Raw genomic sequence first — 16,217 nt, forward strand, 5'->3', positions numbered from 1 at the left:
GGGCTGGTTTGGTGGTGCTGAATTCTCTTAACTATTGCTTGTCTGTAAAGCTTTTGATTTCTCCATCAAATCTGAATGAGATCCTTGCTGGGTAGAGTATTCTTGGTTGTAGGTTCTTCCCTTTCAGCACTTGAAATATATCGTGCCACTCCCTTCTGGCTTGCAGAGTTTCTGCTGAGAAATCAGCTGTTACCCTTATGGGAGTTCCCTTGTATGTTCTTTGTCGTTTTTCCCTTGTTGCTTTTAATAACTTTTCTCTGTCTTTAATTTTTGTCAGTTTGACTACTATATGTCTTGGCGTGTTTCTCCTTGGGTTTATCCTGCCTGGGACTCTCTGAGCTTCCTGCACTTGGGTAGCTATTTCCTTTCCCATGTTAAGGAAGTTTTCAACTATAATCCTTCCAATATTTTCTTGGATCCTTTCTCTCTCTCTTCTCCTTCTGGGACCCCTATAATGCAAATGTTGGTGCATTTAATGTTGTCCTAAAGGTCTCTTAGGCTATCTTCAGTTCTTCTCATTCTTTTTTCTTTATTCTTTTCCGCATCAGTGATTATCACCATTCTGTCTTTCAGCTCACTTATTCGCTCTTCTGCCTCAGTTAATCTGCTATTGTTTCCTTCTAGTGTACTTCTCATTTCAGTTATTGTGTTGCATATCTCTGTTTGCTCTTTAATTCTTCTAGGTCTTTGGTAAACTTTTCTTGCAACTTTCTGATCCTTGCATCTAATCTTTTTTCAAAGTCCTGGATCATCTTCACCATCATTATTCTGAATTCTTTTTCTAGAAGGGTACCTATCTCCTGTTCATTTAGTTGTTTTTCTGGCATTTTATCTTGTCCCTTCATCTATTACAAAGTCCTTTGCCTTTTCATTTTCTCTTTCTGTGGCTGTGGTTTTCAGTTCCACAAGATGAGATACTGCTGACACTGCTTGATTCTGCTGTCTGCCCTCTTGTGGAGGAAGCTGTCTAGGGGGCTCGTGTGTGCTTCCTGATGGGAGGGACTGAGGGTGGGTTGAGCTGGGTGGGCGGAGCTCAGTGACACTTTAATCTGCGTGTCTGCCAATGGGTGGGGGCTGTGTTCCCACCTTGTTTGATGTTTGGCCTGAGGCTGCCCAGCACTGGAGCTTACAGGCTCTTTGGTGGGGCTAATGGCAGACTCTGGGAGGGCTCACGCCAATGAGCACTTCCCAGAAACCCTGCCACCAGTGCCCCTATCTCCTTGGTGAGCCAAAGCTGCCCCCCACCTCTGCAGGCAACCCCCCAACACCAGCATGTAGGTCTGGTTCAGTCTCCTATGGGGTCACAGCTCCTTCCTCCTGGGTCCTGGTGAGCACACTTTTTTGTGTGCCCTCCAAGAGTGGAGTCTCCATTTCCCCCAGTCCTGTGGAGGTCCTGCAATCAAATCCCGCTGGCTTTCAAAGTCTGATTCTCTGGGGATTCCTCCTCCCATTGCGGGACTCCCAGGTTGGGAAGCCTGACGTGGGTCTCAGAACCCTCACCTTAGTGGGTGGACTTCTGCAGTATAACTGTTCTCCAGCTTGTGAGTCACCCACCCAGCATTTATGGGATATGATTTTAACGCGACTACAACCCTCCTACCATCTCATTGTGGTTTCTCCTTTGTCTCTGGATGTGGGGTGTTTTTTTTTGGTGAGTTCCAGTGTCTTTCTGTTGACGATTGTTCAGCAGTTAGTTGTAATTCCAATGCTCTTGCAAGAGGGAGTGAGCGTACATCCTCCTACTCCTCCATCTTGATTCCCCTCTGGCTGAGTAGTATTCTATTGTGTACATGTACCATGTCTTCTTTATCTATTCATCTATCAATGGACATTTAGGTTGTTTCCATTTCTTGGCTATTGTGAATAGTGTTGCTATGAACACAGGGGTGCACATATCTTTTTGAATTATAGTTTTATATGGATATATGCCCAGGAGTGGGATTGCTGGATCATATGGTAGTTCTAGTTTTAGTGTTCTGAGGAACCTCCATGCTGTTTTCCACAGCAGTTGCACCAACTTACATTCCCACCGACTCTGTAGGAGGGTTCCCTTTTCTCCATAGCCTCTCCAGCATTTGTTATTTCTAGACACTCTAATGATGGCCATTCTGATTGGTGTGATGTGGTACCTTATTGTAGTTTTGATTTGCATTTCTCTAACAATTAGCAATACTGAGCATCTTTTCATGTGCCTTCTGGCCATCTGTCGTTCTTCTTTGGAGAAATGTCTATTTAGGTCTTCTGCCCATTTTTGGATTGGGTTGTTTGTTTGTTTTTGAGGTATATGAGCTGTTTGTATATTTTGGAAAATAAGCTCTTCTGAGATGCATCATTTGCAAATATCTTCTCCCATTCTGTAGGTTGTCTTTCCATTCTGACTAAGGTTTCCTTTGCTGTGCAAAAGCTTGTAAGTTTGATTAGGTCCCATTTGTTTTTGTTTTTAATTCTATTGCCTTTGGAGACTGACCTAAGAAAACACTGGTACAATTTATGTCAGAGAATGTTTTGCCTATGTTTTCTTCTAGGAGTTTTATGTTTTATGGTGTCATGTCTTATGTTGAAGTCTTTAAGCCATTTTGAGTTTATTTTTGTGTATGGTGAGAAGGTGTGTTCTAACTTCATTGATATACATGTGGGTGTCCAGCTTTCCCAACACCACTTGCTGAAGAGACTGTCTTTTCCCCACTGTATATACTTGCCTCCTTTGTTGAAGATTAATTGACCATAAGTATGTGGATGTCTGGGCTCTCTATTCTGTTCCAATGATCCATATGTCTGTTTTTGTCCCAGTACCATGCTGTTTTGATTACTGTAGATTTGTAGGATTGTCTGAAGTCTGGGAGGGTTATACTGTGTTCTTTTTCTTCAGGATTGCTTTGGCAATTCTGGGTCTTTTATGGTTCCATATGAATTTTAGGATTATGTGTTCTAATTCTGTGAAAAATGTCATGGGTAAGTTGATAAGGATCACATTAAATCTGTAGATTGCTTTGGGTAGTATGGCCATTTGAACAATATTAATTCTTCCAATCAAAGAACATGGGGTATCTTTCCATTTCTTCAAATCATCTTCAATTTCCTTTATTAATGTTTTATACTTCTCAGCATATAAGTCTTTCACCTCCTTGGTCAGGTCTGTTCCTAGGCATTTTATTTTTGGGGGTGTGATTTTAAAAGGGATTTTTTTTTTTTTTTACATTCCCTTCCTCATACTTCATTGTTGGTGTAAAGAAATGAAACCAATTTCTGTATGTTAATTTTTGCATCCTGCTACCTTGCTGAATTTATCAGTTCTAGTAGTTTCTGTGTGGAGTCTTTAGGTTTTTCTATATATAGTAACATATCATCTGCATGTAAGGACAATTTTACTTCTTCCCTTCCAATTTGGATACTTTTTATTCCTTTTTCTTATCTGATTGCTGTGGCTAGAACTTCCAAAGCTATGTTTGAACAGAAGATGTATCTACATCATTTCTTGAAGTCGAACAAGATGTGATTAAATACGAATGCATAGGGGACTTCCTAGGTGGCGCAGTGGTTAAGAATCTGCCTGCCGATGCAGGGGACATGGGTTCGATCCCTGCCCTGGGAAGATTCCCATATGCTGCAGTGCAATGAAGCCCATGCGCCACAACTGTTGAGCCTGTCCTCTAGAGCTCATGAGCCACAACTATTGAGCCCGTGTGCCTAGAGCCTATGCTCCACAACAAGAGAAGGCACTGCAATGAGGAGCCCACGCACCACAATGGGGAGTAGCCCCTGCTCGCATCAACTAGAGAAGGCCCATGTGCAGCAACGAGGACCCAACACAGCCAATAAATCAAATAAATAAGTAAATTTATAAAAAGAAATACAAATGCATAAATATTATATTTTTAGTATATGTCTATAAGCTATTATTAAAATAGAAGTCTCTAACATCAATATTTCCCTGTAATTTCTAAAATCCCTGGAGTTGGCTAAACAAGTCATTCTACACTTTCCAATGTCTTCACTAAATGTATCATTCATTTCTTATCTTAACTGAAACCCAGCATTCCTTGAAGCTCTATTAAATAAAGTCTGATATCTCTCCAACACTGTATCTATCTCAGGGTTAAGGGAGAGAAAACATTTTTCTTAATTTGGAATGATGCTTCTCCACTCTCTTTTCTACTCCTTTATCAGTAACACCATCCACGTTAACCACCTTCTATCCTTGCTATAATCTACCAATAACTAGTCAGTGTTCATTTTTGAAGACTCTGAGACTACTGAATCTCCAGTGTATAAAACACTCTCTATATTTCTTTAGTCTATCAGTATCCTCTTGTCTTCAATTTCTTCCCTCCCTATTATCCATCAACATGACGTTCAATATTTAAAATCCTGTCCCATTATCTTCAGTCACCTGCTTCTTAAAAATTGTCTTGCCCGAATCCAACTGACTGTTGGATTCCAAATACCAAATAGCCAAGTACTACATGAAAAAATATCATATACCGTTAATTCATGTTTAACAATACCAACATGACCCTCAAGGCTACCTCAATAAATTCTCCTGGTTCCCTTTCCATCTTTCTGCTTGCTCCATCTTAACCTCTTTTGGAGGTTTTTCTTCTGCCATTCTTTAACCATTGACACTTCTCAGTATTCTGCCCCACATGTTCGACTCTTCAAATTCTGTGTGATCTTACTCACTTTAATGGCTTCTATAACTAGCTAAATATTTTTAAAGACTCCCAAATCTAGAAATCCAAACACTCTCTAATATCCAGACACTATATCCAGGTGCTTTCCAGATCTGATTCTAGATATCTTCATATAAAAGTCATGTAAGCACTTTAAAGTTACTTTACCCATTAGAGAATTTGTTAATATCTTCATTCTACTGTTTTTTTTCCTGCATTGCTCTGTCATATCTTGCTGAACTGCATTATTACCAAATACTGAATTTTACAAACCTGCAAGTTGAAGTCAATTTTAACTACTCTCTTTTAACCCTGATACCCATTTAATAATCAGCTACCTTTAATTCTACTTCTCAAATTTGTCACAACTGGTTAGTCTCCTATCTCATTTCCTTATCCTATACTAAATCACATATAATTCTTACGTGAATTACTCCAACAGTTAGCAAATCATTCTTTCAGCTTCCAGTTTTTTCTCCTTTTGACCTATTTTCTACAACCCTTCCAGAATCTAAATATGATCCTGTTTTTATGCATCAGCTCATTAAATTCATTAAATAGAACCTGTCTCAACAATCCAATGAGGTAGGTACTATTTATTCACCCTTGTAAAGACTGCTCACTATGATAGTTCATGTTCCTAGCACACTGCCTGGGATATATTACATGCTTAATAAATACTCAAATATTCAATTTATGGAAATTTCTCCTTCCATCTAAGAAGAAATAACATGAACTAGATCTACTCTCCTGCCTGAAACAATTCCTCCTTCCCCCCACAAAGACACACAAACAAAATATATTAAAAAATGATTTTCAAGATACAGGACATCAGGCAATGGACAGTGATTACTGAGACACAAGAAAAAACAAGATGAGCCCTATGATTGCCCCAACTTTAATTGTTTTGAGATAATTTAAAGGTCATGGAAAAGCAGGAGGATGGATAAGCCAAGAAATAACCAGTAAAGTCCATGAATTAAGAAAACAGAGCTGAGAGTCCAGGGAAACCAACACAGCTAGAGTTCATATGGTAAAATGTCAGAGAGGACAGAGCTACAGAGAATTCCAAAATTTTAGCAATAAATGCCTACACTAGAAATGTTCAAATCAAGCATCTGAGCCACCACTTAAAGAAACTTAGAAAAAGAGCAAAATTAAAGTAAGCAAAAGGAATAATAAATATCAAAGCAGATATCAATGAAAGAGAAAACAGAGAAAGAAGAGAGAAAACCAAAAGCTGGTGCTTTAAGAGCAATAAAACTGAACTTTCTAGAATGCATAGCCAGGGAATGGCCAAGACAGAGGAATAGGAAGACTCTAAGATCACCTCCTCGAAATCATAAATACAATGAAAAGATAACCCTTGGAGTGGGAGAAAATATTTGCCAATGAAGCAACTGACAAAGGATTAATCTCCAAAATATGCAAGCAGCTCCTGCAGCTCAATATCAAAAAAACAAATAACCCCATCCAAAAAACAAATAACCCCATCCAAAAATGGGCAGAAGACCTAAACAGACATTTCTCCAGAGAAGCCATACAGATGGCCAACAAACACATGAAAAGATGCTCAACATCATCAGAGAAATGCAAATCAAAACTACAATGAGGTATCACCTCACACCAGTCAGAATGGCCATCATCAAAAAATCTAGGAACAATAAATGCTGCAGAGACTGTGGAGAAAAGGGAACCTTCCTGTACTGTTGGTGGGAATGTAAACTGGTACAACCACTATAAAAAACAGTATGGAGGTTCCTTAAAAAACTAAAAATAGAACTACCATATGACCCAAGAATCCCACTACTGGGCATATACCCAGAGAAAACCATAATTCAAAAAGATTCATGTACCACAATGTTCACTGCAGCACTATTTACAATAGCCGGGACATGAAAGCAACCTAAATGTCCATCAACAGATGAGTGGATAAAGAAGATGTGGCACATATATACAATAGAATACTACTCAGCAATAAAAAAGGAATGAAATTGAGTTATTTGCAGTAAGGTGGATGGACCTAGAGTCTGTCATACACAGTGAAGTAAGCCAGAAAGAGAAAAACAAATACCATATGCTAACTCATATATATGGAATCTAAAAAAATGGTACTGATGAACCCAGTGGCAGGGCAAGAATAAAGATAAAGATGCAGATGCAGAGAACGGACTTGAGGATATGGGGTAGGGCGTGGGGTGAAGAGGAAGCTGGGACAAAAGCGAGAGAGTAGCACTGACGTATATACACCACCAAATGTAGACAGTGAGTGGGAAGCTGCTGCATGACACAAGGAGATCAACTTGATGATGGGTGATGACTTAGAGGGGTGAGATAAGGAGAGTGGGAAGGAGTTGTGAAAGGGAGGGGATATGAAGATATATGTATAAATACAGCTGATTCACCCTGTTGTACAGCAGAAACTGGAACAACAGTATAAAGCAATTATACTCCAATAAAGAGCTTAAAAAAGAGAGAGAGAGAGAGAGAGAGATACTAGGCAGAAAAAAAAAAATCACCTTCTCTCAGGGGCACACCGAAATTACAACTATTTACAGGGTAACTATCAATGAGAATGACCTGAAGACTAGCAGAAAAGCTATTTAAAAAAACTAAAGATATAAGAAGGAAGCACGACAAGATAGGTAGGAGGAGTGTAGACACAGTATAGTAAAGAACCATACCCCCAGGTAGGCCACAAATGGGAGGAGTTATAATTGCAGAAGTTCTCTCTAAGGAATCAGGGGTACAACCCTCCTCACCAGGCTGCCCAGCCTAGAGTTCCCAGAACGACTGGTTTTGAAGACCAGTGGGACATACTTTTGGGAGAGTCAGAGGGCAGTAGGAAACAGAGTCCACTCTTAAAGGGTGCACACAAAATCTCACATGTTTGGAGATCAAGGGAAGAAGCAGTAATTTAAAAGGAGCTTGAAATAGATAGCCAGTGGGAAGTTGTTGTATAACAAAGGGTGTTCAACTCGAGGATGGAAGATGCCTTAAAGGACTGGGAGGGGGAGGAGGGGGGGGACTCAAGGGAGGGTGTGGGGGGAGTCAAGAGAGGGAGGGAATACGGGGATATGTGTATAAAAACAGATGATTGAACTTGGTGTACCCCCCCAAAAAAAATAATAATAAAAAAAATAAAATAAAATAAAAGGAGCTTGAATCAGACCCACGTGCTGATATTAGAGAGCCTCCCAGAGAAGCAGAAAGCTTCTGTACTCATGCTGGGGACACAGATGCTGGCAGAAGCCACTTTTGGGTGCTCATTCAACCATGAGGACAATACTGCAAGCCAGCAACATTTTGGAATTCTCCCTTTAGCTCATCAACTCTGGACCCGCACCAGCCCACCAGTCAGTAGGCATCAGTTCTGGGACATCCCACACCAAGAAGCTAGCTGAGCATGGACACAGCTCCACCTACCAGCAAGCCAACTTCCATAGGACCCCCTGAGCTCCTAGCTGCCCGAGGACCCAGCCCTGACACCTGTGAGCTGACGCCAGCTCTGGTACCACCAGGCTCTATGGCAAGAGACCACAGGACCAAGCACTCACCACCAGCAGGCCAGCACCGCTCCCCCCAAGGACATGACCTGACCCCCCCACAGCGGGCAGACACCAGGCATGGGACCACTGGGCCCCAGCACTGCCCACCAGCGGCCCAACACCAGCTCTGGGACACCTTGAGCCTCTCAACCACCCTAATATCTGGTCCTGCCCACCTCAGGGACGACACTAACTCTCGGACACCTTGAACACCGCAGCCAGCTTTGTCAGGAACTGGCCCTACCCAGCAATTCCATTACTGAGAATTTACCCAAACAAAATGAAAACACCAACTTGAAAAGATATACATACCCCTAAGTTCATCACAGCATTATTTACAGTAGCCAAGATATGGAAACTATCTGAGTATTCATCAGCAGATAAATGGATAAAGAAGATGTGGTGTGTATGAATGTATACACTATATATAAACATACACACATGCACAATGAAATATTACTCAGACATTAAAAAAAAAGAAGAATGAAATCTTGCCATTTGTGACAACATGTATGGACCTAGAGGATATTATGTTAAGGGAAAGAAGTGAGATAAATACTGTATGATTTCACTTACAAATGGAATTTAAAGAATAAAACAAATGAAGAAACATAACAAAAGAGAAAACAGAGTCATAGATACAGAGAACAAACAGGGGCTTGACTGTGGCGGGAGGAGAGAAATAAGTGTGGAAGATTAAGAGGTATAAACTTTCAGGTAAAAGATTAATGAGTCACAACTATGAAATGTAGTGTGCAGAATACAGTCAGTAATTATATAATATCTTTATATGGTGACAGATGGTAACTAGAGACTTACCATGATGATCATTTTGGAATGTATAGAAATACTGGGGACTTTCTAGGGCACAGTGATTAAGAATCTGCGTGCCAATGCAGGGGACACAGGTTCGATCCCTGCTCCAGGAAGATTCCACATGTCGCAGAGCAACTAAGCCCATGTGCCGCAACTACTGAAGCCCACGCACCTAGAGTCCATGCTCCAAACAAGAGAAGCCATCAAAATGAGGAACCTGCGCACCACGATGCAGAGTAGCCCCTGCTTGCCACAAACAGAGAAAGCGCACGTGCAGCAACAAAGACCCAAAACAGCCAATAAATAAATAAATAAATAAATAAATTTATTTAAAAAAAAAGAAATACTAATCACTATGTTGCGTAACAGGAACCAACATAGTTCTGTAGGTCAATTATACTTCAAAAACTAACTCATAGAAAAAGGAATAAGATCTGTGGTTACTGGAGGCAAGGGGTAAGAGGAGGGCTAACTGGATGAAGGTAGTCAAAGGTACAAACCACCAGTTATAAGATACATAAGTACTAGGGATATAGTGTACAACATGATAAATATAATTAACACTGTTGGATGTTACATATGGAAATTGTTAACAGAGTAAATCCTGAGTTCTCATCATAAGAAAAAATTTTTTCTATTCCTTTAATTTTGTATCTATAGAAGATGACAGATGTTTACTAAACTTAGGCAGTAATCATTTCATGATATAAGTCAAATCATTATGTTTACAGCTTAAACTTATACAGTGCTGTATGTCAATAAAACTGGAAGGGAAAAAATAATGGATATCCAGTTATTCCATAGGAAAAGAAAGATCAATAAAACTGATAAACCTCTAGCCAGACTGATTAATAAAAAGGTATAAATTATAAATATCAAGAATGGGGAAGGTAACATCAATATAGATATTAATGAATAAGAAGAGAATATTATGAACTTTATGTCACAAAACTCTACAATGTAGGTGAAACAGACACATCTTGAAAAAAATTAATGATCACTCAAAAAGTAATTAACTGGAATACTCCCAAGTTTACTAAAGAAATGGAAATTGTAGTGAAAAATCTCCCAGAAGCAAATACCAGCCCCAATGGCTTCACTGGTGAATTCTGCCTAATATTTAAGTAAGAATTAATACAACTGTACTCAAACTATCACAAGTGTATACATGTCAAACTTATCAAACTGTATACTTTAGAGTATGCAGTTTATTATATGCTAATTATATCCCAATAAAGCTGTTTTAAAAACATTCAGTTGATGGAAAGAATGGCAGGAGGGAGACAGACCTGCCAGAGGCCAAAGAGAAGTAGCAAAAATAAAAGGAAAAAATAAATAGAATGAGATCAAAGAAAAATTACAGAAAAATAAAAGAGCAAGTGAGACGTTTAAGTAGAGGTGAATCCAGGTTGTAAAAGGAATAGGGCATTAAATCAAGAATAGGTGATTAGAAATAGCATATCTAGAATATCTAGACAGTTCTGGAACTGTCTAGATATTCATTTATTCCCCTAATTCCTAATCCTATGCAGAGTGAATACATAAGATTGTACTCTACTGTGTGTATGTTTGTGTGTTTTAGTGTATCAGATCCCTAGCACAAAGCTGATAGAGTACTTTGGGTAATGCTGTATTTGCAGAGTGAATAAATATTAGAAATTCTCCCATTTCTTCCATAAGCTTATAAAGAACTGCAAATAAGTACAAATATGCTTCCTCAGATAACAAATTTTACAGCATTCCTAATTACCTAATGAAGAATTTTCTAATACTGTCTAGGTTTAAAAAAAAAACTAGACTATAATTGATCTAGCAAAAAAATACCTGGGGAAGAGAAAATCACAAAATTAAGTTATATAAAATTAAATTCCACTCTAAACAGAACCCTAAGGATATCAAAGCCTTTAATGTAAAAAATTAGAAAAAGACTGCATTCTACGTAAATATATTTTGTGAAAATCTTACCTGTATAGTCGCATTTCACTCAGCTTTATCGTTATCAAATCAATAATGGGTGGGGGGTTGGTCTGACCTTCTGTTATCACATGGAATGTATTTTTCATTGTAATCAGTCCAAAATCAGCAACAAAAACATTTTCAGAAACTGGAGACTGTGGGATAACCACAACTGGGGCTTTGATGTTAACATCCAATGCCATTCTAGAACTCCTTTGTGCCAGTTCTTTTACACCAGTAGCAGCCATTTCTGCTGCCTGAACAGTTGCCTCAGCCAAGGCTTGTTTACCTGCTTGAAAATTATCTATAAAAGCCTATAAAGAAAACAGAATTATATTTTCAAGGTACCATTAATGAATAAAATTATTAAATGTATCTTGGTATTTCTGATTGTACCTCCATAAGAAAAATTTTCTCTTGGTACAACTAAGTATTATTTATTCAAATTCTGACTGTATGTATTAAACCTTAATTTTCCACAATAAAGGTTGAGAAACACAAAGATACAGATACAGAAACATAGTAAAACAACAAAAATCTAGTCCGTGGACCAAAGCAACATGTGGATATTACAATGTTTCACTGATATCTATTTCCTTTTTTATCTCATCTTCCCTAATGGCTAAACAATCACACTGTATTTCCCTATACAACCTCAATGGACAGAAATCTTATTTATGTTTGTAAGATAAAACAGTAGTAAAAATATGTCTGTCGAGAGCTCTAAAGTTTTCTAATTGCTGAATTGTGGAAAAAATACTAAATGATATAAAATATACCTAGAATTATACTTAATTTTCATGTTTAAAAAAATTTATTTTCAATAATTTTTGAGTATAAAGCTATCACAACAGGGCTCAGTGATATAATGCTTCTGAGTTATAAAAAGATATTAGAAAAAATTAAACAAGAAATACTTTTCCATTTTTACTTTTTATGTACAAAAAAATGTTATGGCCACAGGAAAAAACTGCATGATAACCTCGGTTATCACAGAAACAGCAACATTATTTATTTAGAATCAACTGATTATTTAGTTTATATACCACAATTTAGTTAAAAGAATGAATAGTGAAGTCACAGAGACAGGTATAACACAAGAAAAAATATCAGCTGACAGCAAAGGAAAAACACAGGGAAAAAAAAACTATGAAAGGCAGAAATAGAACTTAAATATCTCAGGGAAGTGTCATAGAGGGATTAAATCTAAATCCCTCAAAGCCCCAAATATTCACAGAACTAGAATGCAATAGAAAATATAATTTTCTTAAAGATTTCCTGAAACCAAACCAAACTTCAATTGTATATGTATAGCACTTAGTTAGAAGTCAGGTAAAATACTTAAACCAATCATGTATAAAATAGTCAATTAATATGCATAACATATATACAATATATAATACACATATATTTAATATGTTTATAAAATACATATTTCAATTAACTAGAACATTCCCATGTGAAAATGATGTTATATAAACAGTACACTATACATTTCAGTAACAAAAAATTGTACCCATAATATCTTAAAAAATCAGGAAAAAAAAATCAAACAAGGAATTCTTCATTTATGCTTGATGCACAGCAAACACTGTCCAACTAGTAAGAAAGAAAGAATAAAACATTGATTTACATACTTACCAATATAGAATACAGAAATTTTGTGACAAGAACTACTTCAATGCAACCAACAGTTAAATTAACTTGCATGTCAACCACATTCATATCTGTGTATGCAGAACCAGCAGTTGCACCCCCATAAGAAACCATTTTGAAGCTGAAAACTTCTTTTCCAGTAATATAAACAGCCTTAACGAGAGAAAATTCAGTCGTCAAAATCCACTTTTGAAATATGTCTTCAGTACAAAAATAAAGCAAACACAAATAAAATATACACACATATTTGGAAAATCTTCTAAGTAGTTAAGCCAAGTACAAATAAGACAACAATTCTAACTGTATTAGAATCTACAATGCAAGTTTTTTCAAATCCATAGTGGCAACTCCCTTTATGGGCCATGAAATCAATTTAATAGGTCTGGCACAAGATGTTTTTTTAATGGAAAAAAAAAAAAGAAAAAACTATCAGAAAACACATTTGGATTTAGTGTATATACCTGTGTGCTGAGAACTGCAATATAAATGTATTTTTCAGTCACTGTCAAAACTTAATATAATCTATTTTCTTGATTTGAGGTATGTGAATAGATTTTCCAGATCCTTCAAAGAAGTCTCCTATCACTATACTTCTGTTCCTTATTAGTTTGTCAAGAGTCATCTCAGTTGCCAAACAAGAATTACCTATAGCAGTATAATATCTCAAGCTCTGCAATACCAGTTAAAAATGGTAGAGATATTAGCAGATGTGAAATGTCAAAAATATTCTGAAAGATAAACAGAGTATTCATAACTTAGTTCATAGCTTTCTTGACCCTCCTAAATGCTAGAAGCAAGGCAGATGGCTGAAGAAGCATCTAAAAGTAAATGAATTCCAACCATGGAACAAAAAAACTTCAGGAATCAAAGACAGTGGTCTGAAGGTTGAGGTGTAAGATGAGACTAAACAGAAGTCTACAGGAATTCTGCTTCTGCCTAGGATGTAGAATGCTGGAGAGAAGGTCATTCCAAACCTTAAGAACAAGAAAAACAGAAACAGATAAACTACAAAATCGTAACTTTTCTTAAAACCATTAGAAATTTGAGGTCACAAGTCAACAAAGCAGCCTAAAATCTAAAGAAAAAAAGGTACCTTCAGGAGAGACAAAACCTTAAGCATTAGCTCACCTGTGGTAAGGGGCAGGAGAAAAGAGATGTCAGATACCATACAAGCTAGGTAAGAAGAACTTGGATAAAATGGTAAAGGTTGACTATGAACTAATAATGTGATGTATGGAATTCCTGGGACTCACAGACACAAGAGGAGCTCACACTTAGTTGCAAGCACTTCATTGTGTGCTTTCTGCTGGGAGCTCCTGAGAGACTGGGACTAGAGTAGAATACCAGGGGAAGCTTTCCTTAGTACAACTCTCAAAGAGAGGAGAAGCCTCCATTCTAGAAAAGGCCCAAAGTACCATCAGGGTTATCCACTTAGAACAGATGCCTTAAGAAACCAGGGGAAAGGCAGTAACCTTGTTGCCCTCAGAGCACAGATGAAGATACTATACCCCAGAGGCAAAGATAAAACTCCCTCTACACTTGGGGAAAGAAACCCTCTTGGCACCAGATCATAGGGTACTTTCTACTGAAGCAGGAAAGGATACTCTCCCATTCAGGGGCCACCAAAGAGAAATGAGCCTGCCTAGGACTGAACCTGAACTAGGACAAATGACAAACCTACCTAAAACATCTTCCCACTCCACCCCCACCCCCAAATACCATCAAGATGTCAAGTACTGAGAAAAAGCAGCAGTAGACTCTAAACATCAAGGAAAGAGCCAAGAGTATGGAAAGAGAACTTTCTGAGGTACAAGAGTAGAGGGAAAGTCAAAAGCAGAGCATGAAGCAGCACTCCAACAAATCCCCCATCCTAAGCACAAGATACAGCTGAAGGAATGTGAAGCAGTGGTATACTGAAGGGAATCACATTAAATGAGAAAACTCAAACCCAGTTCAGCTCTCCATTAACTCTCAATTAACTCTCAATCCTCCATGTTAATAGGCTAGCAGAAAAAGGAGGCACACTCACTTTCCGACATAAATACTATTCACTTCCGTTCTCTATTATCCTGAAGAGAAAAGTTAGAAACTTACACTCAGCTAAAAACAACTCCATGCTTGTTTTGCTTTTATGAAATATGCTTGCTACACGGAGAAAACCAGAAAAACAGGATGACCTAACAATTCAATGTAACTTTAAGATGTTTTACTAAAAAATGGAATGTTCTGCACCTGCTCTTGTAAGTTTCTGTTTGGAAACTTCCATGCTCTGCAAACATGTGCACTATAAAAGTAAAGCTCACCCTCAGCTCGGGGCCCAGAACTTTGGAGCGTTAGCTTGTCTGGTGCCGCCGGCTTAATAAACCTGAGTTCTCCAACTCCCCGAGTGTGGTGCTTGGTTTCTCGACAGACCGATTTCTGCAACAATCCTATATATGATGTCTGACAGTCAATCATTACTTATGAAACAACACAAAAAGCAAGAAAAAAATAAACAACAAATGACAAAGCAATCAACACAACGAGACTTGCCTATATAACACAGATGCTGGAACTTTCAGCCAGTGGATTTTGAATTATTATGATTAGTAAGGTAAGTGCTAGAAGCGGAAAATGTGGAAAACATGAATGAACAGACTGAAGAGTACGAGCAGAGAAATGGAAAACAGAAAAAAGGACTCAGAGGGAAATATTAAAGATCAAAAAAACATGGTAACAGATGAAGAATACTTGCAATGGATTTATTAGTATATTCAATGGAGCCAAGGACAAAATCAGTGAACTTAAAAATAGGTCAACAGAAACTATACAAATGAAACATAATGAGAAGGGAAAAGAGCTGAACAGAGGATCCAAAGGTTATGGGACAATATCTAACAGGAATCTAATAAGGATTTTTGGAACCCAAGTGGAAGAAGAATAGGCAGGAGGTAGAAGGGGAAGAGGAGGCAAGGAAGGGAGGGAGAGAGAAGTAGAAGAACTATTTGAAAATATATTAAAAATATTGAGAAACAGATCCAAAAAGCTCATATAACTTCAAACACAACAAATATGAAAATATACTTACATACCCCTAGACATACCATACACAAATTCTGAAGGCAGTCAGATAAAGATGAGAAATTATGTATACCTAGCAAAAATATCACTCAGAAAATGAAGGTGAAATGAAAGATTTTCCCCCCCAGTTCTGATGCCTCCTCCCTGCCAAACGATGAGATAATTTGAAAGCTGCAGACTTGCAATATAACAAATGATTAAGTTCTTCAGGTAGAAATAAAAATAACCAGAATTTTGAAGCTACATGAAGAAATGAGTTCCAAAAATGGTTAGAATGAAGGCAAATATATCTCTTGTAAAAAATTATCTGCTCTAAAGAAAACTGACCAAACCCAAATCAGTAGGTATATATTATGGACTTTCAGCATACACAAAAGTAAAACATATTACAATAATACTGTGAAAGGCAAGAAGTAGGAACAGACAGTATAGCATTATTAAGATACACTATACTAAAGCCACAAAATATTACTGAAAGACAGACTGTAATATCCCTAATGCTATTAATCAA

At 37.7% G+C, this 16,217-nt stretch overlaps 1 protein-coding gene across 3 annotated transcripts in view; it reads right to left on the reverse strand.

Moving 5' to 3' along the window:
- The window catches only part of VPS13A (vacuolar protein sorting 13 homolog A), a 261,903-nt gene that overhangs the window by 125,539 nt on the left and 120,147 nt on the right, over positions 1-16,217 (reverse strand). For all 3 annotated transcript variants that reach the window (XM_057725285.1, XM_057725287.1, XM_057725286.1), the window contains 2 exons: positions 12,632-12,799; positions 11,000-11,304 (listed from right to left, as the gene is read on the reverse strand). In XM_057725285.1, coding sequence (XP_057581268.1) covers positions 11,000-11,304; positions 12,632-12,799 — 473 coding nt within the window. The remainder of the gene's footprint in view (positions 1-10,999; positions 11,305-12,631; positions 12,800-16,217) is intronic.

This window comes from Hippopotamus amphibius, chromosome 2 (genome assembly GCF_030028045.1).
Source record: "Hippopotamus amphibius kiboko isolate mHipAmp2 chromosome 2, mHipAmp2.hap2, whole genome shotgun sequence".
NCBI lineage: Eukaryota > Metazoa > Chordata > Mammalia > Artiodactyla > Hippopotamidae > Hippopotamus > Hippopotamus amphibius.